Source organism: Engraulis encrasicolus, chromosome 19 (genome assembly GCF_034702125.1).
Source record: "Engraulis encrasicolus isolate BLACKSEA-1 chromosome 19, IST_EnEncr_1.0, whole genome shotgun sequence".
Classification (NCBI taxonomy): Eukaryota; Metazoa; Chordata; class Actinopteri; order Clupeiformes; family Engraulidae; genus Engraulis; species Engraulis encrasicolus.
In genome coordinates this window covers 46,054,022-46,078,870 of record NC_085875.1, presented here as the reverse complement: position 1 = coordinate 46,078,870, position 24,849 = coordinate 46,054,022, and the positions used below count along the sequence as shown (strand labels likewise).

Below are 24,849 nucleotides of genomic sequence, written 5' to 3'. Positions count from 1 at the left end.
CAGTAGATGTAATGCGTTTGTTATTGCCCTACTACTCTAGGTGTGCTAATGTCACAATAGCGCAGAACCTCATATCACACTGAGTAGTACTCCCTGCACATGCACTGTAAATGTAGAGAGTAGGACCAACTGTGGCATTCATACAGTTACCTAACAGCCATGTTACACATACTGTAACAGCACATGGGGCAGTTGTGGCGTAGTGGTTCATGAGATGGACATCAGATCAGAGGGTTGCAGGTTGAAATCCCACCTGTATACTGACTTATGCATAAAACTGTACACTGTATACTGTATACTACATACTACTTTAGAAAGAAAAAAATGCATACACAAAGAAGATGTACACTTACCTGCTACTCAGGTACACCTTGCTGGGCTGGTACTGGGCTGGGTACTGGGCTGTAGCCTACCCCTTTTGCCATAAGAAGTCATTTAACTGCCTGCAACAATGCTCAAGTAGACTGATTGGTACAAAGGGGCCCAACGTGTGCCAAGAAAACATCCCCTGCTGAAATTATATTTTTGTCTTCTGAATGGTCAGTATACAGTCCTCACCAGTAGTATTTGGGTGCACAATGACAATGACAGCTTCCAAACATGTTTTGCATTCATCAATTATTTTTTTGCACTTTTCTGATGGTATTGTCCCTCACTCTTCCTTTGCAATATGTTCAACTTCTTCATGATCTTCAAGTGTTATATCACAGAGAGTTTTTACATTTTGCTAAAAATCATGACATCTCTGATACAGTCTAGGTCTCCAATACCAGATGCAACAAAGCCCTGCTGCCTGTTCAAACCACTACCCAAGACCCAAGTTGGTCTTTAGGTTTGTATATGATAGACCTGCTGGTTTTCCTGCAAGAGCGCCTGTCTGGGAACACCAGATGTGTTATTATTGACTAAACAAAACCACTAAATGAACAGCATCTCAAAAGGACTAGGCATGGATCGTTGCTAGATAGGGCATCAGGCTGCCGCCTCTCTCTCTCGCCAATCCTTTCCTGTCACAAAATGAGCCATAAAAGGCCAAAAAAAGAGGTAGAGGACATCTAATTGAAAGTAACAGATCTATTTTTCATCAAATTACATTTTAAGTTCAGTACTTTTTTGAACTACTTTACCTTTACTTGAGCAGATTGTGGATGAGTACATCACTTTTACTTACCCCTCGAGTAAGATTTAAAAAAAATAGGCCTACGCTCACTTGAGTACAACTTCAACTCTTTTCCCATCTCTGCTGCTAAGCACATGTAAAATTAAGATACATGTAGACATGTAGTAACCGAAAATGTTTAAGTCATATTTAACATGACACAATATGTCTACAAAAGTTGACACGATATGTTTAAAGGCCTATTGTATTTCTCACACATTTGCTATGATTTTGGTTGGAAGACTAACATCAAATGGGCCATTATCACATATGTTGCAGATGTTGTATATAACCTCTTGATGTATTGCATCACAACACTGATATTAGGACAAGTAGTCAGGATTCACGTATCATAACACAATGGAATCGCTGAGAAACTGTATCATTGATGCTGGTTGGTAAGGAAAATCCTTTACCTGCGTTGCTAGGCAAATAGGTACAGCAAATATATCATAATATCCCATATACTGCAAACTCCAAGCTTTAATATGGTGTATAATGAGCTATGATAACCAATTGCAGAATGGCCCTAGAAGCGTTGCCAGTTTACCACTACATGGAACTGATAGAGTAGGGTCATGTACAATGCGGTGTAAAAAAGAAAAGTGGAGTGGGAGTCAGAAATATTGCGGTTACCACTCAAATTCATCTTCAAGGTTGAAACGTCTTGAGGTATTTTGGACATATAATTAAGTTTCAGTCATAACAACAAATTGGAAACCGTTGCTATGCAAATAGGTTGCTATGCAAATGGGTACACCAAATACATGGTCATATCTGTATATACAATCCAAGCTTTCATATGATATACAGGGCCGCTGACAGCCTTCGACTGGGCCCGGGACAAAGACATCTGAAAGGGCCCCAAATTCAATACATACAATGTAATGAGGATCCAATTCTGGGCCCCCTCTCTCCCTAGGCCCGGGACAAGACATCCCTTTGTCCCCCCCCTGTCGGCCTCCCTGATCATATATAACAAGCCTATGATAACTAACTGCAGAATGTCTCAAAAAGGCCTTGCCTCCTGACTATACGAGACATTAGCACACAAAAAAACAGCAACAAAAAAGTGGCATGCCTGATACAAGACTGAAAATCACCCCCTAAACATGGGATAACATAGTGAAAGGATACATTTTCAGATTCCTGATACTCAAGACAGTATTTTAGAGTTTAAAATAGGTCTCTCTGATGCTCCCTGATGCCACAGTATGAAAAGACAAGAGATGATATCGGCGAAAATGGAAAAAAATGTGTCTGAGTAAATGTTTGAAGAGCTGCAGGGAGGGCTATACTTAACCAAAATGTTCTCGAAAGGTGTCGGATGAAAGCTCAGAATCTCCCCTTCGCAACGATACCACACATAACAAAATTAACCATCCCTATATGTCTTAAACAAGGGCCAGTAGAAAGACAGGCACCCATCTTAAAAACCTTTATTTTTGATGGGGGGTGTTACTTTAACGGCTGATAACCCTAACTTGGCTGTACTTCCAGAAGGGTTATCATACAAAAATGTTAACTTCAGACATGTATCTTTTCAAAAAATATAAGCAGCCTTTGCCCCTCTGAGTGGTACCGACATCTCACCTGGCCCGTGGACTATGGATAATGATGCATCAGGCCGAATCCTTCCCTCCTGCAACCATGCAGTAGATTTACCCTCTAAACCAGAGGCTTTCAACTGGTTCTGGCCCAAGGACCACCATTCAGATTGAGCAGTAGTCTGCAGCCCACTGTGTTTGCGTACGTATATTTGTAGTTACTTACTTACTTAACCCCATCGTGCCATTCAAGTCTCTCCACTATTTGTAGCAGTAGGCCTAAAACGGCATAGCAACTCATGCACCACCATGGGCCAGAGACGACCGGTTGAAACCCCCTGTTCCAAACAGTCACATCTGCACTGGGGACTGAAGAAGATGAACTGAGAACTAGTGTCTGTCTGAAGGAAAAGGCAAAATCAAGGACACTCACCCAGCAAACGTGACACGTACGCAATTTATTGTGATGAACAATCAACACAACTGAAAGAAGAAGAAACACTCATGTAACAAGTTTGACAGCGGCAATTAAAAAAAAACAACAGAATAAGATGGTGACATAATTTTCAAAAGCAGCTTGACCTTGAATACAAACGAGTACAAGTACAAAACAACTGCAGATAAAACAGCCTACCCTTTCGACGTCTAATGTGAATTTAACCAAGGAACAACTAAAACACTAAATGGAAAAACAAATTAACAGAAGGAAAGGTTATTTCCATATATTGCCGTTTTCTGCCATGAAGACAATAACTTAAGGTACATTATAATCAACTTGCTCTTTTTTTGGTCAATATTGCATCTTCAAGAATAATATTCAATTTGGTGAAAATTTAAAGTAGAGTATAGTGCATATTCATAAAAGTGACTTTATATATATTAAAGAGACATTTCAATTTAAGATTACATAATACATATATATTGTAATAATAAGAAAAGAAAACAAACTATTTCCAACTTGTCTGGTCTTCTCATTCTTAAGTATTGACATGCAGCTCCATTCATTCTCCCATCTGCTTGTAGTAGTCCAGATTATTTTGGGCCAAATGGCTGCACAAAGGAATTAAACGAACTGTATATAGAAATCATTAAGAAAGCATACTGGAAACATCATGTGCCCAAATATTTAAAAGATATGCATAGCATAAAAAACAAAATGATGCCTGACTTTCATTGGCTGATTGTGGCAGGGTCAGATAGCAGGGGTGGCCCTCTCATGCTGTATCTAGAGGGGAGAGAGAGAGAGAAATTATTGCAGGTAAGACACATGTGATACTGTACTATCAGCTAAGTAAACATTCAATGTAGGGAAAGCAATGCAAAGCGATACACATATTAAATGTAATCCAAGAGTTCATGGTATCAAAATAGTTTAGCTGTAAGAGGAAGAATTTTTCATTGCATGCAATTTTGTTTTGAGCAAATAATTCAGGCAAAACAACAACGTATTTGTCTTCTTACTTCTCGTGTCCTCCGAAGGTGCACTCTGACCAGCAGTCTGCACCTCTGCAGCAATGCTCTCTTCCGTGGACGGATTGTGCAGTCCATTCTTCTGACTCTGCATCTTTGGTCTCGGCTTGCTCGCGACAGGTGGGGGGACCTTCGAGTTTTTCAGCCCATCGCCCGGCTTGGGCTGACTGGGTGCAGCAGCTGCCGGCTCTGTCTGAGCCGGAGGGGTCTTTTTCGCGGCAGGCTGCACCTGTGGAACTGTCGACGTTTCGCTGACGACTTTCTTGTTGCTCTTGGAGAAGATGAAGCTGGCTGTGCTGGTGGGGGACTTGAGGGCCCCGCTGGTCACACTGGCCGGGGGGGAATGCAGGCTGAGGCGCTTGGCCGGGCCGTCGGTAGCGGATCGGGCCGCAGCCCTCTGGCGGATGGCCTCCTGAAGCCTCATGGAGGGCGAGGCTGCCGACACGGGAGGAGACTTTGCAGTCAGGGATGTTGGTGACGCAGGCTTGTTTGTCTGGGTATTTGATGTGGTGCTGCTTGCAAGTGGTGCCGACACTGTGATGGTTGGCTTAGAGGCTACTGTTGATGATGCTGATGTTATTGATGCTGTTGGAGCTGGTGTGGTGGTCTTTGGTGGCGACGCTGTAGCCTCAGATACGGATTCAGACTTTGTTTCAGGTTTAGGCTTCGATACGGATTCAGATGTCGACCCGCTCAGTGCAGGTTCAGGATTCGATTCCGTTTTTGTTGTTGGCAATACCTGCGACACAACAGATTCTGGTTCGGACTTTGAAACTGTTGATACTGGTTCTGATTCTGAAGGCAACGAAGGAATGTCTGCTTTTGTTTCTGTTGCATTCAGTTCAGGTGGATCAGTTGAGACTGGTGGTTCAGTGTCAGACTTTGATACATCGGTTTGATTTTTTGCTTGATTGACAGGCAAATTCGATTCTTGATCAGGTGTGGAAGTCACAGTGTCTGATGCAGCAGGTGGTAGACTTGGTTCTAACGGAGGTGATTCTGAAATTTGCTCTGGCTCTGGCTTTGAAATGAGAGGTTCTGTTTCAGGTCTTGTTTGTTCTGTTGTAGCTGCAGAACCCTCTGCATCTGATTTACACTCAGCTTCCACTTCTTGTGGTTTAGAACTTGGAGCCACTTGTTCTGTGGTCACTTTAGAACTTGGAGCCACTTGTTCTGTGGTCACTGAAGTGTCACACTGCGGTTTCTCACTTGTTTTAGCGATGGGAACCTCTGCATCGGATTTACACTCTGGTGCTTTAATATTTGGAGCGACTTCTTCTGTGACCACTTCTACAGAGTTGGGTTGAAGTTTTTGATCTGTTGAAGAGAGAGAGTCTACTGTGGGTGGTTCCGGATGAGATGGTTCCTTGGTTTGTTCTGGTTCAGAGATTTCCGGTGCCGAAACCTGTTCTGGCTTAGGAGCTACTTGCTCTGGTTCAGGCTTTGAAACAGTAGCTTCTGGTTCACTCTTGACAGGTGCTTGGGAATCAAGTGCAGACGAGGGTTGTTCCGATTCAGTATTTGACTGGTCCGTTTTGGTGTCTGGAATTACTGCTTCTGGTTGTGATTCCAGCTTACTCGGTTCCAAGTTTGACACTGAAGCAGTTGGTTCAGGAGGAGGTTTTGATTCTGCGACTTCCGATTGTGGTTCAGGCTGAGGCTTTGAATCTGCAACTTCCGATTTTGAGTCTGTATCTGTTGAATCAAGTTGAGGTGTTACAGCGGGTTGCTCTGATTGAGACTTCACAACTGTTATGTCTGATGGGGAATTCTTAACTGCAGCCTCGGCTTCGGACGCTTGTTGAGGTGCATCAGACGGAGATGATTTCGCTTCTTCAGCAATCACAGCAGCAACATCAGGTGGCGGCTCTGCCAATAACAGCGACCTCCTGATTGGCTTTGGTGGCGCCATGTGACTTGCCGCCGTAGGTTTTTGCTCCGTGGGTTCAGCAACTGTCACCTCAGTGGCGCTGGGCTCCGGTTTGGGTTGGGGGTTCTTTATAGACCTGAGTCGGACTTTCTGTAAAATAGATGGCGTGACAACTGGAGAGTCGTCAATGGGTTTTGGGGGTTCCTTTTTCTGAGGGGGAGGAACTTTTCTCAAGCTTTTGAAAGCCACTGGTGGAGGTTGCGTCTTGAAGTCGGCTGGCAGTGGAGGGGGCTTGGGGATGTCGGGCGCGGGAGGAGGCTGCGGCACATGGGGCGCGTCTTCCTTGGGTGGAGGTACTGCTACTGGGGCAGGTACTTCTGCTGATGGAGGAGGAGGAGGAGGTACAGTCACAGGTGGAGGAGGAGGAACAGTTACAGGTGGAGGAGGAGGAACAGTCACAGGTGGAGGAGGAGGTACAGCCACAGGAGGAGGAGGTGGGGCATGTTGAGGTGGCGGGGGAGGAGGCTGCAGAGGCGGAGGGGGGATGCCTAGTGGCATAGCCTGGTATGGCGTTGCCTTGGGAGACGTAGGTGAGAAGAGAGGCGGCGGAGGTGGTAGGTCGGCCTCATCCAGCGCTGGATCCAGGAGCATGTCCGGAGGAGGGGGAGGGAGAGGGGGAGAAAGGGGTGGGCCCGCTGGAACATCAGCCGCTTGACAATGATCCCGCTTATCGTGACTTTGCTGAGCTTTCAGTAGCTCCTGCATGAGACTTGGGTTATTGGGCTGTGCTGGAATAGGCGTTTTGCTGACTGAGGAAGAGGCCTGCTCTGTAGCAGCATGTTGCCAGTTATCTCCTGATAAAGCCGAGGGAACTTCAGCAGACGGAATCTCCCCTTTGACCTGCGGCGCTGGCTGTGGGGACTGCTTGGGGCTGGGGGGAGTTGCAAACTTGATGTTCGCCGGGCCGGGGCCACACAGAAGGACGAAGGTGCGCTGGTTGTGAGCCCAAGCCTCTGGAGGGGGAGGAGGGGGAGCTGTTATTTTAGGGTGTTTTGGGATTTCAAAGAGAGCCTTTAAAGCCAGGATGGCAGGCTTGGTGTTGTTGGGGGAAAGACCCATCAGCTCACTTTTGACCTGTTTTTGGTCGGCAGCTCCAGCAGAGTGAAGGTGAAGCTCTTTGAGGTGTGGAGTTCCGTTATGACTAGAGTAGCCACTGGAGGGAGACAAATTTCTCTTGAGTCCTTTCTCAAGGGCGAGTAGGTTCAGAGGTTGGGAGGGAACAGAGTTTCCACCGCCTCTGCTTGCCTGGTGTTGAGCGCTGGGTGGACTCGGTGCCCCGGAGCTGAACGACTCCTCCACGGCCGACTCATCCGCTGAGTATCCCGGACTCTCTCCATGCACCCTCTCTTTCCCGCTTTTGGGGGTCACTCCAGAAAAGTCGATCTTCGCCTCGGCCAAATCCCTCGACCGGCGCTTCATCTTGTCCTTGTGCAGCGAGTACGACCGACTCGGGGGTGGCGGTTTCTTGGTGCGTTTCATCACAGACAAGCTCCGTGTGAACTGCCCAATCGACTGGTCCCCATCTGCCGTCGTCGTCGTCATCATCATCATGGTCTTGACCTGGCCGTTGGGCCTGGCATCACCCCCTGGTGCCTTGGCTGGCCTGGCCTCCACCACGCTGTCGCGGCCGCTGCTGGGAGCGCGCGCCGTGCTGCTGCTGGAGATGGTGGACGAGTCGGACACCAGCGTCTCCGAGGAGTCGGAGCGGCTCCACGCGCTGCTGGAGCTCTCGGAGGGGCGAGGGTAGTGGCGTTTGGAGGAGGCCCGGGAGGAGGTGCGCGACGGGGCAGGGCTGGCCGAGGCCAGGCTGCACTTGCTGACGGTGCGCACGCTGTTGCGGCTGCGGTTGCGGTTGATCTCCACCACGTCCACGGACGGCGGCAGCACGGCGTTGGGGATGAGCTTGGACAGGTACATGCCCTGCGGGGAGATGTACATCACCGGGCTGGATGGGGGCTGGAGAGAGCCTCCTCCTCCTCCTCCTCCACCTTCTCCTCCTGCTGCCGCGTTTGCTGTGGTCGCCCACGGTACAGCCAGTGACATGGGTCTCTGTGTGGAGGAGCTCTGGGGTGGCAGCGCGCTCTGGATGAGTGCCAGGTCGTCTTTGGGCCTCTGTGGCGGCTGGCCTGAGGCCTTCTGCTGCTGTGGGCGCGCAGTGCTTGGCACCGGTCCGTCGGGAGCTGGTGTTGCGGTCACCGTGATGCCAGGCATGTCTGTGAAGTCCTCAGTGGGTACGGGTTCCTGTGATCTCTGGTACGCAGTCCACAGTGCTCGGTCTAACCCTTCAAAAGGAGACAGAAAAATATGAAGACCACCAAAGTAAGACATAATTCATTCAAATACAGTTTAGCAAAAGGACAGAGGTCATTCAGGAGGTAAATAGTCAAGTGATGCAAACACTGCTGCACCACTAAAAGTATTAAGGGAAAACTTTGATAGATACATGATCACATTTAGCTCATGGCTGATCACTTCCTGCCTGTTTTACTCTTAGTAAATCTTTGCATGTGATAAATAAAAGTCCTTGCATTCTTGTGTATGATTATTAAATGTATGCTTTACCCAGTTCTTTCTGGACGTGACGAGGTATTCCCATGACCGTGGTCCGCCTGTGTCTCCTCCTCCCCTTTGGCCTCTCCTTTTTCCCGAGGTTAAGAGGCGTGAACGTGGACCCTGGGAAAAACATTGAATACATCACAAATAAGTTGATGAAACTGTACACTTCTTTAGCTGAATTTGACCATGGTTATTACCTGTATCATTATTATTGTTGATATCCCCGAAACGCAGAGCGTCGCTAAACAATGTATGAAATGGGGAAATGTGGAAACAGCCTATATATGGATATATCGTGTTTCGGGGACATACCTTTAGCAGTCGGAGACGACTGCATAGTCCTAGTTATTATTAGTAGTACTAGCAGTTGTAGCAGCAGCACCATTGTAGTAGAAGTAGTTGTTGTAATAGCTTTATTACTATCATTATATACCTTTATTACTACATTACTTTATTAATATTAGCAGTAGTAACAGTAGTAGTAGCATTGCTATGACGATCTGTACTCCTTCAGCAAGAGGTAGTGGTTGTGTCGTTACCTTGGCGAGAGAGTGCAGAGCGAGTGGACCTGGAGGAGATGGTGGACTGCGTCGATACTGTTGACATGGTGTCGGTCGCCGTGCTTTCCGATCCAATCGATTTCCTCCTCTCACTGCAGCTGCCCCCTTCATTCTGAGAGGTTACACCACTCTGCACGGGGCAAAAACATTCCCAACAAAGAGACAAGGGGTATGTTAATTTCATAGTTTTTATATATATAGATATATAGATATATATAGATATATATATATATATATTTGGGGGGGTTTTAACTTTTATTGTGATAGGATAGCAAAGAACGAGATAGGAAACGAGTGGGGAGAGAGAGATGGGGAAGGATCGGCAAAGGACCCAGGCCGGAATCGAACCCGGGTCGCCAGCGTAGAAGCCCAGTGCTACGGTAGTTGTACAACAGTAATGCATTTTAGGATATTTGGTAAGGTGTGGAATGCTTTCTCATACTCACAATTACACTCTGGGTGTCAGCATAGTCAGTGTCCATTTTGTTTTCTAGAAACAGAAGAAGTTAGACATTTTAGAATACTCAAATAACTATCTGCATCCAGTGATTAGCCTGTTCAATAGAAATTAAACAATGAGCTGTTTTGACTATACAAAAATGAGTTACTGTGTCTTCTCCATGTCTGCAGTTAAATTTCCCAGCTTATGCTTCACTTATTTTGCTAATGCCCCCCTGTGTAATGCCATGTTCATTTAAATGTCAATGCTGTTCCCACACCATCAAAGACATCAAACCCAAGGTCTTTCCAGGAAAGATAGTGGCCTTTTTATCTCCAATTTAAAGACCCAAATGTGAAGTTTGAGGTGAAGTTTGGGGCATGGATCAAAATGAACTTCTGAACATTTTTATAATGAGTGCTATTGGGATTTTGTAGAACATCTCTCACAAACAATTAATTAGAAAGAGGTGGAAATATGTGGACACTCCACTTCATGCTGTGTTAGGGTCTAACAGCACAGTACAGTAAGTACTTACTTTCAAATACTTTTTTCTGGGGAGCCTTGCTGGCAAAGTTGCCTTACAGGCGTACTTGAAAGGCTTACAGCTAACACTTCACCTCTTGATTTAATCAGACAATCCCACTGAGATAGAAGCTCATTATTTTTAGGGAGAGATCTGAGCAGGTCATTAAAACATAATATAGCTGTAAACCTCAGATTAGCACGTTAGCTTCTAACAGTATTAAACAGCCAATGAGAACAGATTACAATGGCTGCCTGCCAGAGATGAAGGTTTGTGTTAACACAACACGTTGATGTGAATTTCAAAATACTCAAAACAAGAGGTTTTACTTTCCTTCATCTTGTCTTAAAGGGACACTGTGTGAGAGTTTTAGTTGTTTATTTCCAGAATTAATGCTGCCCATTCACTAATGTTACCTTTTTCATGAATACTTACCACCACCATCAAATTCTAAGTATTCATTACGACTGGAAAAATTGTACTTTTCATACATGAAATGGAGGGTCTTCTCCATGGTCCGCCATCTTGAATTTCCCAAAATAGCCATTTTTAGCTGCAAAAAGGACTGTACTTGGACCATACTAGAAAATGTGTTTATTACTTACTAAACTTTCATGTAAAGATCAAATTTGGCAATAGGGAGCCTAGTTTCAATGAGCAGCATAGTTGCAGTACCTTTTTTGACCATTTCCCGCACAGTGTCCCTTTAAATGGATGTATAAGTTGGGGGATGAACTGCTACAAGACATACTGTAGGTCTAAAGATCACCAGAGATACAGTAACAACTGATGACATCAGGGGATGTGTGCGTGCGAAGGTCTTTCACAGGGCCCAGATCAGGATTTATTTTCTTTTGGGGGGGCATATGCATTTATTATGACAGGACAGCTGAAGAGGTGGACAGGAAACAGTTGGGAGAGAGAGATGGGGTAGGATTGGGAAATGACATCGGGTCGGAATAGACCCCAGGTCCCTGGCGGTGTAACAGTACAGTGCCTTAGCCGATTGTGCCATGGCCAAGGCCAGGGCCCAGGATTTCAAGCAGCACGGCTTCAAGCTTTACTGCAAGTTTAAACATGAGTAGCAGCGATGGCCGCACTCAACTCCTGTCATAAATTAAGTGTGCATAACAAAGAATATTACACACTGGTGATGGCTAAAGAGCCAAAAAATGTTTGCTGTGGACATGGTGGCAAAATAAATAATAGTGTCATGAAGATTGTGAGTGCTTTCTCTCCACAATGCAGGTGAATACAAGTGAATATGGTACAGTATAAGAGTCAGCAACACGTACCTTCCAGCTGCTTTAGCTTAAGCCCCTGCAGTGCCTCAGAGTGGAGGTCCTCCACATACTTATGCCGGCTCCCACCCTCCGCAAACACATTGTCCTGGAAGAGATGAGGGACCAGCACTGCAGCATTGTCCTCATGTGAAGCTGTGAGGAAGACAGGGAAGAGGGACGGTAGAGAATAGACGAATCATGAATGGCCAGGCAAGGCAAATGTATTTGTATGGCGTGTTTCAGACATTGATGCAATTCAATGTGCTTCACCAAAAAAAGCCATGAAATAGAGAAATAAAACTTCAAAAATAAGAAACTATGACTATTACAATGTTAAAATAAGTCATTAAATACATTAAGTACTGTGGTGTGATCCATAATAGGGTGAAGGTAAGATTTTCAGTCAGTCAGGTTTGTTCACATCAGTTAAATTGGAGTGAAAAGTTTTTTTTTGGCTACAGAACTAAAACCTAGTTCTAGGCTCGAACTAAAAACACTAAAACTAAAGTTCAGCATTTAATACTTGAAATACTTAAGCTTTAAATACTGTTTTATCTTTAAATGTACAATACTGTTATTACTGACATGATTTTGCTGGATATAAAAGTAAAACTATTTGTATTTTCCAGACCATTCGGTGTTATGCTGTGGAAAACGTGCAAATTGACATGGGGTATCTACAGGTATGTACATAAGCAGTGCATGTTGCTGAGGTCACATACTTCCTTCTTATATAATAATTCACTCATCCACTCGAGTCTACATTTAGAACCAAAAAAACTCATTCATCCATTCGAATCTAAATGTAGGCCTAATTAAATCAACACCTCCCTGTGTCTGGTTTGTGCTAAATAGGCATCTCAATGTGCTAAATCTGGTTCAGCAGATACCTACTTTCACTGCTAAGAAGGTATTAGCCTACAAGCAGCAGCTGACAAGTACTGTTGGTCTGTGAGGAAAAAATATTCAACGGGCTAATGACCAGCATGGCTGACTAAACCAGAATAGACCTGATCAACATTTCAAACAAACCATCAGCACTCCCAATAAAACATCAACAGCAAACAGATAAAAATGTGAATTAGCACACTATATTGACTAAAACAACAAAGAGAATTTGAGATGTGAATTCGTCATCATTAGACATGACAGCATAATATATCACAGCATATTGACATGTGAATGCCAAAGCAAACCTAATGAAGCGAAATACTTTGTTAACTACAAATAAACCATGTGGCAGATCTGAGCCCACTTATATGCTGTGTTTCCACCCCTTTTCCCTCAATCACAATATAATTTACTTCAACAATGGAGCTAACATTAATGAACATTAGTTTAGAAGCCAGAATGTATGTGAAGTATGACAGAAAGAAAACATTGAATACTGTGACAGTCAGCCAGTAAACACAATTTCTGCCCTCAGTCAATCAATTAATCAATCAACCAACCAATCAATCAATTTGATAAAATCATAATCTTATCTTCATCCCCTCCCACTCCTCTCCCTCGCTTATCTACATTAGTGAACTCACATCTTCTTGAAGCAGCAGTCAGGTAGTCTGGTTTGTTCCTCGAACTTTTCTTCCCAAAGAGGGATCGCAAAGAGAACACATCCTTACGCAGGAGAACAACCATCTTTTCTATACAAGTCCAACCAGCAGAATATCCCTCTGCACTGGAGGTTTAAAAAGTAACACTTAAAAGAAAGAAAAAAACAAAACAAAAAACAAAGGCAAAACCAGACCAGAGATATTGTCTTCAATGACAATGTGAAGAGGTCTTCTTCGCAGACTGTACTCTTTCAAAAAACACTTTCACACAGCCACATCACAAATAAAAGTGATTACAAATCTGGCCACAACCCACAAATAAAATTTGAAAAAAAAATCCCTGGTCAGCACATCCGTGATCTTGAGGATGACGTCTACTGCAGCAGATGTTTCTGTTTTTCTTGCAATCCGTGTTTTTGTTGTTGACATGCCTGTATCCATGCAGACAGGACAGTGCCGACGGGCCAACCAACCAACCAACCAACCAACCAGACACGCAGCCCACAGCAGTGTGGCCTAAACCACTAATCTAATCCAGCCGGATTCTTCTCATCTCGTCTCTCTCCCTCTCTCACACACACACACACACATACAGTAAACACACAAATATGCACGGAGCGGTTTAAAACCCCGCTACCATAATCTAAACGTGATTAGCCCCCCTTTGCTTTACCCCAATGGAATAAAGCCCCTCAGTCAGTCACACGGCCTCCTTACATCTCTAATACACAGAAGCACCCTGACCCCACCTCAGCCCTCCCTCTATCCCTCCCTGTCATCCCATCCTCTTGGCTCTAATCCAGCAATGTCCTACAACCAGCCACAAACAAACATATGCAGACACACATACCCTAAACAGTTGGTCTCGTTTTAATTTTTTGTTTTTCCCTTGTCGTCCCTCGTCATCCCTACCAGCCCCCCTCCTCACGTACTTATAGATGACCCCTGACCTGTAAATCACCCTCGGCTTAGTTTCCCTGCTGGAATGCTGCTTAAGAGTTGACCTGCGCTGCGGGGACTGGGAGGGAGACCATTCATTTCAGGGGTTGTAAAAAGGGGTTTCACCAACGGTGTGTTGTCCTGTTTACAGACTGTGGTGCTAAATTGGTTGGGAACATCGCAAAAAACATACCAGCTGCTGGAACAGCTGGCCAGAGATATAGTACATTTACTGATGCGGATGCTGTTACAACACTATGACATGACCATACATCGTTTATACACCTGTACTTAAAGAAGCAGATACACGGTAAGAGTACCTCTACTTTCACTTTATACACCTCTGAAGCTGACAAAGTGGTCTAGTTTAACTATTAAAAAATAAACTGCACTTTTTTTGACAGCCACTAGGGGGACTATGGGAGCTGATCAGATCAGACATCAGACCGGTAAGTTACACAGTATCAGTCACACTGTCAGGTGTGTTCTGTGTTGCTCAACCACATTGCCCAACCACATTGCTGTGAGCAATCCTACATTGTGGTGAGCAATGTGGGAAAGTAGATCACGAGCGTCAGTATGTTTTACTAAAACATGTCTGCTGTCTTTGCTCAGGGGGGTAGCCTATAGCTGTGAGTCATAATCTGAAGAGGAAACTTCCAGCTTCCCTTGGCATGTACAGGTCACGTCTTGGGCATCAACAACATACGTACTGCATGTCTCATCCATTATCTGTGATATTTTGCAATTTCTTTTGCTGATGTAAATGTTAATTTATGTAGTTCCGAGTCTAACAATATGTAATGCATAATCTTTTCAGGGCCTTTTCATTTGTGATTTCCACCTGATCAAATTTTCCACTATGATGCACACAGCACCCTAGTCCTTTCCCATACGACAGTACATGTCTCGAGCTAAAACAGTCTTCAATGTTATCAGTCGAAATCTGACGAGTAAAAATAGTGGCAGTCCGCCATGTGAGATCACAACAATGCCACACAACAACAAACAGCCATCATCGCCTGGCACAATAAAAACTAATTGGACTCGTTCAGAACTGACTTGGATGAGTAAAGTCATAAACAATTACAAACCAAAACCCCCAGAAATGTTACAATGCAAAGTTTATGTACAACGCAATAGTAAAAGTAAATGGGGCTTGTACATACTGTATTCAGACCTCATTTCAGGTGTTTTCCCACAGTAGTTTATAGTTAATGTGGACATGATTACAAGATGCCATCCTTACCTTCTTATTAAAAAACCACTACAATCAGACTTTAAACAATGGCATACAACTTGAATAAAGTCCCTGTGTGCTATGTATGTGTATACACACTTCAATTGTCTTCTATTCACAACAGCCAGAAGCTTCACACAAATCCAAGCTCCAACATGGATTGGTGGTGGTGGTTCCTTCAACAACAAAGCTACTTACACTGTATTTCCTTGCAGGAAATATGTCTGTTTGATTGATAGGGGGGTTGACCCCAGTCCAGCACCAGTGCCAACATTGTCTCTGACATTGTGTGAACATTAGTTCATTCTTATCATGTGTACTTGTTTGCATGTTCCAAGTTAATGAATGGGTGATTTTTGCATAGGACGTTTGTATAAATGGACACACCATGGATTTGACTTGTTATATAACACACCATGATAAGACCTACAGTGGGCGGCGTGAACTCTCGGCGGGACCATCAAACAGAAATTATCAAATCAAAATCCCTTTAAAGTCAGCGAGTCTCTTCAAGCAGCCCAATTCACTTCACGCTTCACTTCCCATCAGACAGTGGGGCATTATCAAGCCCCTTCAAATCCTCTATCAAAGACATAAAGACGTTACAACATTATTTCTGTGAAATGTTAATACTTTTTTGACCTGTATACATTTATCTGATGCTATATTGGCTATAATGTTATCCCATTAGCATACCCATTTATGGGTTTGTCCATGTCATTTGGATTGTGGCGTCAGCGACTATTTGTCCATTTCTTTGCAGTCAAGTAGTCATATCTCGCTTTTCCCATGATAGTAGCCAGCCACCCCTTCACTTTGACAACCAAGGCCATTACAAAATCTATGCCATGACGTTTGTGATTTGACATCTTTCCCTGAAAAACTCCCTACTCCAGTCTCCAGCTCACTCAGACTCTTTCCTAACCTGTAGTCTAGTCTCTACATTACTCTTTCCCACTCACCAAGAGCCATACACATAACACAGAGAGATGTATATAGAGGAAAATGTACAGAGAGAGAGAGAGAGTGTGTGTGTGTGTGAGAGAGAGAGGGGGGGGGAAGAGGGATAGACAGAGAGAGAGAGAGAGAGAGAGAGAGAGAGAGAGAGAGAGAGAGAGAGAGAGAGAGAGAGAGAGAGAGAGAGAGAGAGAGAGAGAGAGAGAGAGAGAGAGAGAGAGAGAGAGAAAGAGAGCATGAAGGGGAGAGCAGGGATCATTTGAAAAGCACAGCGGAGGGGACATTACTCCATCTCAGAAGTCAGCCAGTTCCAGCCATCAGCTGAGCTATTTGCACAGCCTCGCCAGGTGACCGTGTCTCACACTTCAAACATTTGCTTTAGCGAGGCGTGACGCTTTAATTCCATGCAATCATGCAAGCAAGGCCTGTATCTGATAATGAAACCCTTCAAGCAACAGGAGCAGCAGAGAGAACAGACGTGAACAGCTTTCCTGCCCAGTCAAAATCCTAATCACAGAAATGGAACATACTATAAGCTCAAATCAAAGCTCACCAAACTGTTTACGGATCATTGACATTTCCTAGAAACAGATATCAGGCTGGTGCAACCACAGCTAATTCTATGAAATAAAGGATTTTTGGTAACACTTTCTATGAAGCCCATATCCATAGCGCATTATGAGCACATTTATAACAAATTATAATGCACATTATAATTACTTACAACACATTATGACTACACCTGATGATGTTTCATGATGCTTTATGTTAACAGTAATGAATAACCATGAATCTAGTTTATAATACTTTATAAATCCAAGGGTATTATGAGTGCTCATGACTGGATATAAACTACAGGCTGCCTGATGGGGCTTACAGTACATTATGATGCATTAAAGATGTGCATTATACAGTGCATTATAGATGCATCCATATGAACTTCACTTTACTTAGAGCACACATTGACGACTTATGAACATTATAGCATCGTATGAGCCCTTATGACAGTTTATCATCCAGGTCTGTGCATAGAGGGGTCTAGGTACTCATAATGTACTATAAGCCCTATCATGCAGCCTGTAGTTTATAGCCAGTCATGAGCACTCATGACACCCTTGGATTTATAAAGCATTATATGCTAGATTCATAATTATTCATAACTGTTAATATAAAGCATCATGAAGCATTATGAGTGTAGTCATAATACGTTGTAAGTAATTATAATGTGCGTTATAATTTGTAATAAATGCGCTTATAATGTTGGTGTTACCGGATTTTTAGCTTGTTTTTACTTTTTACCATATCATTTAAAAAGCACATTCATTGGTGAAACACGAATTGTCAATTATAAATTCACTCATTTAATTAATACAACTGTGGCATTAGCTGTGGTTGCACCACCTGATGTCAGCTACTAAAACAGGTCAATGACCCCAACATAAATGTTTGTTGTTAACAGTCCTTCAACGTTTGTCTGTCTTTTGTTTGGAAGTGGATAACGTACTGTACATTTTGCCATTCTCATAGTACACCGATAACGCTTGTACTGTGCCGTGTCCACTGAACTATTCAAGGCAAGCCACCTTTGCCCTACAAAAGGGAAAGGGCAGGGGCACAGATGGCAAAGCAAACAGTTATTATTGTTAATTGACCATTTTATAATTAATTGCTCACTGTACAGACTTGCATGACTGCTTTAAACAGTGTGATTCACTCCATACCACATCACATGGTTATACCAGCTGAGAACCAGAGGGGGGCATAGTGAATGCACATGGCAAAGAGTTCTGTTGCCATTGCCACTACATCAATAGGCTAGCACTGACAATAGTGAAGTAAAGAGAGCTTGGTGCTTGGTCGGTGACATTTAGTGATTTCATTCGTCTGCAAAATTTTGCATGGCATCAAATTATACTAACAAAGCATAGTGTTATACCTATAGAATTAAATGTGGACTTCATGGTTGTGTGTGTGTGATTTTTAAGTACTTTTCTAACCCTTTATTTTAATTATGTTTTACCTCAATGAACAAAGAATGCTTCAAATCGAACTTGTTTCAATGACAAAAAAGATATTCTATTCTATGCTATGCTATCTTGTTATATTTACCCTCCTAGGTTGGTAAATGATAGATAAAGTGATGATGTGGAAATATGATAACGGAACTGACTCATGGAAAAGGAGATGACGGGTGGTGGGTGACAGAGAACTGTATGTTCCGCAAGACTGACGCAAACCTTCATCTAAGGATTCAAGACTAAGATACTGGCTGAGGAAAGAAAGAAGGCAGACACAAGGATCAGGAAGTTTTTGTCCTGACTTGCCCTGGTTTCTCTTTGTTGGCTAGGATGGAGACACAACAAAAGCTGCATGGCGCTGACACACACACACACACACACACACACAAACAGGTAGTCAGACACACACGTAGACAACGTACCGTGTACACACACACACACACACACACACACACACACACACACACACACACACACACACACACACACACACACACACACACACACACACACACACACACACACACACACACACACACACACACACACACCTGTACATAGGCAGGTAGTCAGACACACACGTAGACAACGTACCGTGTACACACACACACACACACACACACACACACACACACACACACACACACACACACACACACACACACACACACACACACACACACACACACACACACACACACACACACACACACACACACACACACACACACACACACACACACACACACACACACACACACACACACCCCATCAGATGCTACAGAGAGGATTTTAAGGGCATCATTGAAAATAGGCCAGCCAATCAGATTAAAGTAGAAGGTTGCTCATGAGAAACCATAACAGACCGGGTTCCTCTCTGGTGTTTTCCTTCATAGTAGAATGACGAGGCCAACAGCCAGAGGTGCCAGATTGGGCAGTGTCCCGTCCAATTGGGCTATTTAGGATGACCCTCTGTGGGTAAGAAACATATTGGGCGAGTTTTTCCTACAATTTTTGCCATAGAAATCAAAAGAATGTAGTTCAAACTGGGCACTATTGAGTGCCTCCAGGCAGGTTTTGCGCATTTACTGGGCTGCAAAATAATCTGTAACTGTACATCTGGCAACTCGGCTATCAGTCAGCCACCTACACAAACTGTGTCAGTCCGCCCCTACAAAGACACCATTCCTAAAACGCATTTACACACAACGTCATTTCTTGTTGTGGTGTACACACAACACAACACCATCACCAACAACAAGAAAAAAATACAGCTCCTGCTCGTGTGGGAAAAAAACAGAAGCCTCTAATTTTCTGGCCCCATGATTTCACGTTAGGTGCTGACAGTGAAAACAAGCAGTGCAAGTCATTCACACTCGTTAAAACACACACACACACAACTCGATGACAGACTTTAAAAGTACTTTAAAAGCTACCCCTGGGAAAAGTCACTTGGTTACACTTTGTTTTAAGGTTCCTGTTACATTAATTATCTGCAATTTTACAAAGTAACATGTAACAGCATGTAACCTAATGCACTTGCACCGTACCTTAGGGTTAGGTACAATGCAAGGACACAGCATTACATGGAGATACACCAAAGAAGTAACCTTAAAATGAAGTGTTACCAGTCGTTTTCAAGGACCGAGGCATGAAGCTCATCTCGCGCACTGCTGGTGTTGGTATGATATTTTCTATTTTAAAAAGAAAAGTAGTGCTTTTTAGAAAAGGGGAGATGTCAGTCAGAGGTTGGAAAGTAGCTGGAAGCTGTGTAACCTTTCCAGAGGACTGCAGTCTGTTGAGGCAGTCACTGAAGGAGGAGGAGAATGTAAAGTATTCGGACTTGCTCCAACACGCTGGGCAGGAATACTAACCTGCCAGGTCTGATGTGACAGGCGCGCACACATGCAGAGTGGATGTAAAACACAAGGCTGCATCACATGTAACATTTAACAGACATATATGCACACACACACACACACGCACACGCGTCTGGAAAACACAAAGAGTAGCACAATGACAAGGCTGCATAGACATGACATGTAACATTTAACATGTACACACACACACACACACACACACACATGCGTGCAAACACACACACACACACACACACACACACACACACACACACACACACACACACACACACACACACACACACACACACACACACACACACACACACACACACACACACACACACACACACACACACACACGTGCACACACACACACACATGCGTGCAAACACACACACACACACACACACGCACACACACACACACACACACACACACACACACATGCGTGCAAACACACACACACACACACACACACACATGCGTGCAAACACACACACACACACACACACACACACACACACACACACACACACACACACACACACACACACACACACACACACACACACACACACACACACACACACACACACACACACACACACACACACACAAGGCAGGCTAGCACAATGACAAGGCTATACATAGGATCACATGTAACGTTTAAAGTATCACTATTCCGTCATAACCTGAGACGCAACGTCGAAACGGTGAGGAAATGCAGTTCTCAGTTTACAGATGGATGGTGACGTGTAGGTGAAGCCTCATAAGGCCCACTGTTTGACCAGTAAAACACCTTCCTATTCGTTGCTGCCAAATACTTAACTACCACAGTACCAGAGGTGTCAAAGGCAAAAGTAGAAATAAATTCATTCGATTCGATATTGGATATTGTGTGCTAATGTTGTACCATGTCTCTGAGGATGACCTAGAGAGACATGGTACAACACTAGCATAGAATATCGAATAGCTGCAACATCAGTAACTGCACTGTACCTAATAAAGTAGATAGACTGGGTAGTTGCTGAGAAACACTTGAGAAAACGAAAAAGAACCCACCACAAATGTCATCCAACCAGCGCAAATTCGGTTGATTAAAAAAAGTGGTACAATGGTCTACTCCGTGAAGTTACTTGCATGGAAAACATTTTGTGTATGATACAACGTATAATAGGGGACATGTCTTAACAAATTAAAAGCTTTGAGTATGATGGATCACGGATGCTGCCCATTTCTCCATTGAGTACTTATTAAGTTACCGAAGTAAACAAAGGACTCATGAACACGGGACAATAGCAGACTTTCAAAACAACCCAGCAGCCATGACACATCAGGTTTCAGTTTTCCTCCTTTACAAGTCTTTTTGACTTTCATTTTAACACCGAGTGAAAGTCTAGCAACCAAACGGCAAAACGGGATTAGTTAAGCAAATTGTGCACAGTGTATGACATAACAAACGTCAAAGGCTATCTCTGCTTCAACTCCCTCACTCCCTCCTCCTACATGACCAGTCAGACTGAGAGAGAGAGAGAGAGAGAGAGAGAGAGAGAGAGAGAGAGAGAGAGAGAGAGAGAGAGAGAGAGAGAGAGAGAGAGAGAGAGAGTGTGTGTGTGTTTATCCATGAGGTCTCTGACCTCTGACCAGCAGAGCTGACCTCAGGAAACAGCCAGTCATCTCCACTCTGTTTACCCAGCAGGCCTTTAGACCTTGATGTTTGTAGCGACAGGCAGGAGTGTGTGTGTGTGTACATGTTTTTGTGTTTCTGTTTGTTGGGGCTGCTGCATGATCAGTGTGTGTGTGTGTGTGTGTGTGTGTGTGTGTGTGTGTGTGTGTGTGTGTGTGTGTGTGTGTGTGTGTGTGTGTGTGTGTGTGTGTGTGTGTGTGTACGTGTGTTCGTGCGTGCATTCAAGTGTGTGTGCGTGCGTGCATTCGCATGTGCGTGCACGTATTCGTGTGGAGGCTAGTGTTTGGTCAGTGGGTTGTCAGGGTCAGTGTGTGCTGAGCGTGGGGAGATTAGAGAGGAGGCCGAGAGGCTGGCCAGCAAAGTCGGCGGCTACCGGGACGGTGCGAATCAGCAGACCAGAGTGCCAACTCAGCGGAAGCATACAGAGAGCTCACGGCTCACGGCGGTTCAGCATGCTCCTGTGTAAACGTCTGGGGTGAAAAAAAAAGTGAATAGGGCGATGCCTAGATGGTGACTCACTTAGCTACCGAGCTAAAGGAACTGAACATACAAAGCAGACGTAAAAAAAACAAACGCAGAGACAAAGGCAGCCACGTGGGGGAGCTGCGCGCTCCTCCTCACGTTTTTATTATCTCACTACTATTGTTGTTCTTCTTGCCTTTCCTGCATTCCTTTCTGTTTCATTATGGAGATTGCTCGACAAGCAACCCGATGAGCATTTATAGGAAATGGCAAGGTGATGAGATGTTAGAGAGAGGTTCTGTCAGTCACCAAAAAAAGAGCTTACAATCAGGGTACCCTTGACACACGCACACAAATGCACACACGCACGCACGCACGCACGCACGCACGCACGCACACACTTCTTTATGCTCTTGAGGTCTATTGATTGGAATGGTATTGTGCATGATTGAACAGTACAGAGTACAGCATTACTTGTATTAGGGCTGCACGATTATGGAAAAAATCATAATCACGATTATTTTGGTCAAAATCATAATCACGATTATTAATCACGGTTATTGATTTTTTGCAGATTTTTTTGAAAATTATAACAAGATGAAATATAACCAAGACTGAATTACATACGGGATGAGCAAAATAAAATGAATTGTAATAATTATGTAAAGGCAATAGCATGAAACTTTAAGTGGACAGATTTCTGGCCAGAAACACCAGCCTGTCAGTATGTTCTGGCTTCAAGGACGCTCTAAAAAGTAGGTCACTATTGCCACGATTAAATCACGATTAAAATCATGAGTTCGATTTCACTATTTTATCACGATTTTGATTATTTTTCGATTAATTGTGCAGCTCTAACTTGTATACTGCTTTACTCTGTACTGACCCCTTACTCTGTACTTGCTTGAATGTCCTCCTGTAAGTCGCTTTGTTCAAAAGCGTCTGCTAAATGTAATGTACAGTAATGACCAGGTGGTCTTCATAAGGGTTGTTTCAAGAGTCCATTTACAGATCTTCCTTGGAAGCAAGTAGTAATTACCTGTTTTTGCAGCTTATCAGACCACATGCCATGGTGCACCAAATTACAGTGGGCCCACCAAAAATACAGTATGTCATCCAGAGTATGTATGTACCGGTTACATACTGCAAGTCTCTGAGATGACATGCAAGAGAGGGGTCGTCATGATGAAGTGGACCAAAGCACCCAGACGGTGACCCGGTAAACGGAGGGGTTCAAGTTTCTGCCTTGAGTTGATTTCCTTCGCCTTCCCTATCTACTGTATCCCCCCAGCTTAGCCGATAGCCAACCTCCTCCAGAGAGCCATCCATTCTAAGCATGATCCAGCAGGCTGAAGGGTTACGTTTCTGACTGAAGGTAATTTCCTGCACCTTCCCTGCACACTGTATTTGTCACATCTCCTTTCACTTCCTTTCACTCTTCCCCATCTAGTTTCATTGATGGATAAACACATTTTTAAAGCAGAGGAAAGAGTTTTCATTCAAACACACACAACAATGTAATGTGATGCGGACGGTAACTCATCAAAAGATACACCAATAACAGAAGTATACAGGGAGTTGATACCCACACCAGCATAGATCTGTTACTGAAGGCAGTAGTCACGACAGCTTAGTCCATAGCCAAAACCCAGCAGACAACCATTCATTATGTGCATGCGTGATGTGCTTTTGTGCCATCCGTATTATTTTTCAGTAAAATAATCTGCGATTTCATTTTTTTGCAGCGCATAATTACCACGATAAAAAGGTATAAAATGGCCGCTGGGAATACCACGCCAGTGTTTTCAGTCCCTGACTGAAAACGTGAACTGGACGTAACTCAATACGGTTTTAAAGTGACTCAACTGTCACTTCATTGCTGAGCTCTATGTAAGGCTGGTTGGTCCAGTGATTCAGATTTCCATTCTTATTTTATTTTATTTCTGGGGGGCCTTTTAAGGCTTATTCAATTTTCGAGATAGGACAGCAGAGGAGAGACAGGAAGCAAGTTGGGAGAGAGAGAGACGGGGGAGGGATCGGCAAATGACCCAGGCCAGAATCCAACCCAGGTCGCCATGGTAGCAGTCCAGTGCCCAGCCCTTAGAGCCACGGCTGGGTCATTCAGACTTACAGTAGATTAAAGGCAAGATGTAGGGGTGGGCGGTAACCGCGGTATAATATCGTGTGCAGTATTTTTTCATCAATGATAGAGATTTTGTCTCATACCGTCTACCGCAATGGCACATTGCATCCTGTAGATGTAGAGTTATAGTTATAGATTAAAAGTTTAAAAATATGTTTTCAAATGATTTGAATGACCAGAATTCCCACATAAAAGATAAAACAATGTCTGACCAGTTATTTCCCAAAAATAAAATGCAAAAAATTGTGTTTTGGTCATTTTGCCACAAAACGCTTAATTTTAACATTTTATACACAAATGTACAATACCGTGATATATACCGTGGTATATACCGTGGCTAAAATTATACCGAGGTATACATTTTTGGCCATACCGCCCACCCCTAGCAAGACATACAAGATTCCACAACATCAGGCTTACAGACATTACAATTCTAAAGCCTTCCAAGCAAGGGAGCTCCATGTAGTTAAAGGAGTATATGATTTAGCAACAGCTTGCTCCACACCAGTTTCAAAATT

The 24,849-nt window shown here is 43.8% G+C and overlaps 1 protein-coding gene across 1 annotated transcript in view; it reads right to left on the bottom strand.

The window, feature by feature from the left end:
• Nucleotides 1–3,149: 3,149 nt before the first annotated feature.
• The window catches only part of LOC134435534 (uncharacterized), a 52,043-nt gene continuing 30,343 nt past the window's right edge, over nucleotides 3,150–24,849 (bottom strand). Inside the window, exons 3-8 of the mRNA XM_063184583.1 lie at nucleotides 11,483–11,623; nucleotides 9,669–9,712; nucleotides 9,202–9,352; nucleotides 8,669–8,779; nucleotides 4,168–8,388; nucleotides 3,150–3,931 (exon numbers count right to left, since the gene is read on the bottom strand). Of these exons, the coding sequence (XP_063040653.1) occupies nucleotides 3,921–3,931; nucleotides 4,168–8,388; nucleotides 8,669–8,779; nucleotides 9,202–9,352; nucleotides 9,669–9,712; nucleotides 11,483–11,623 (4,679 nt within the window). The 3' untranslated portion in view covers nucleotides 3,150–3,920. The remainder of the gene's footprint in view (nucleotides 3,932–4,167; nucleotides 8,389–8,668; nucleotides 8,780–9,201; nucleotides 9,353–9,668; nucleotides 9,713–11,482; nucleotides 11,624–24,849) is intronic.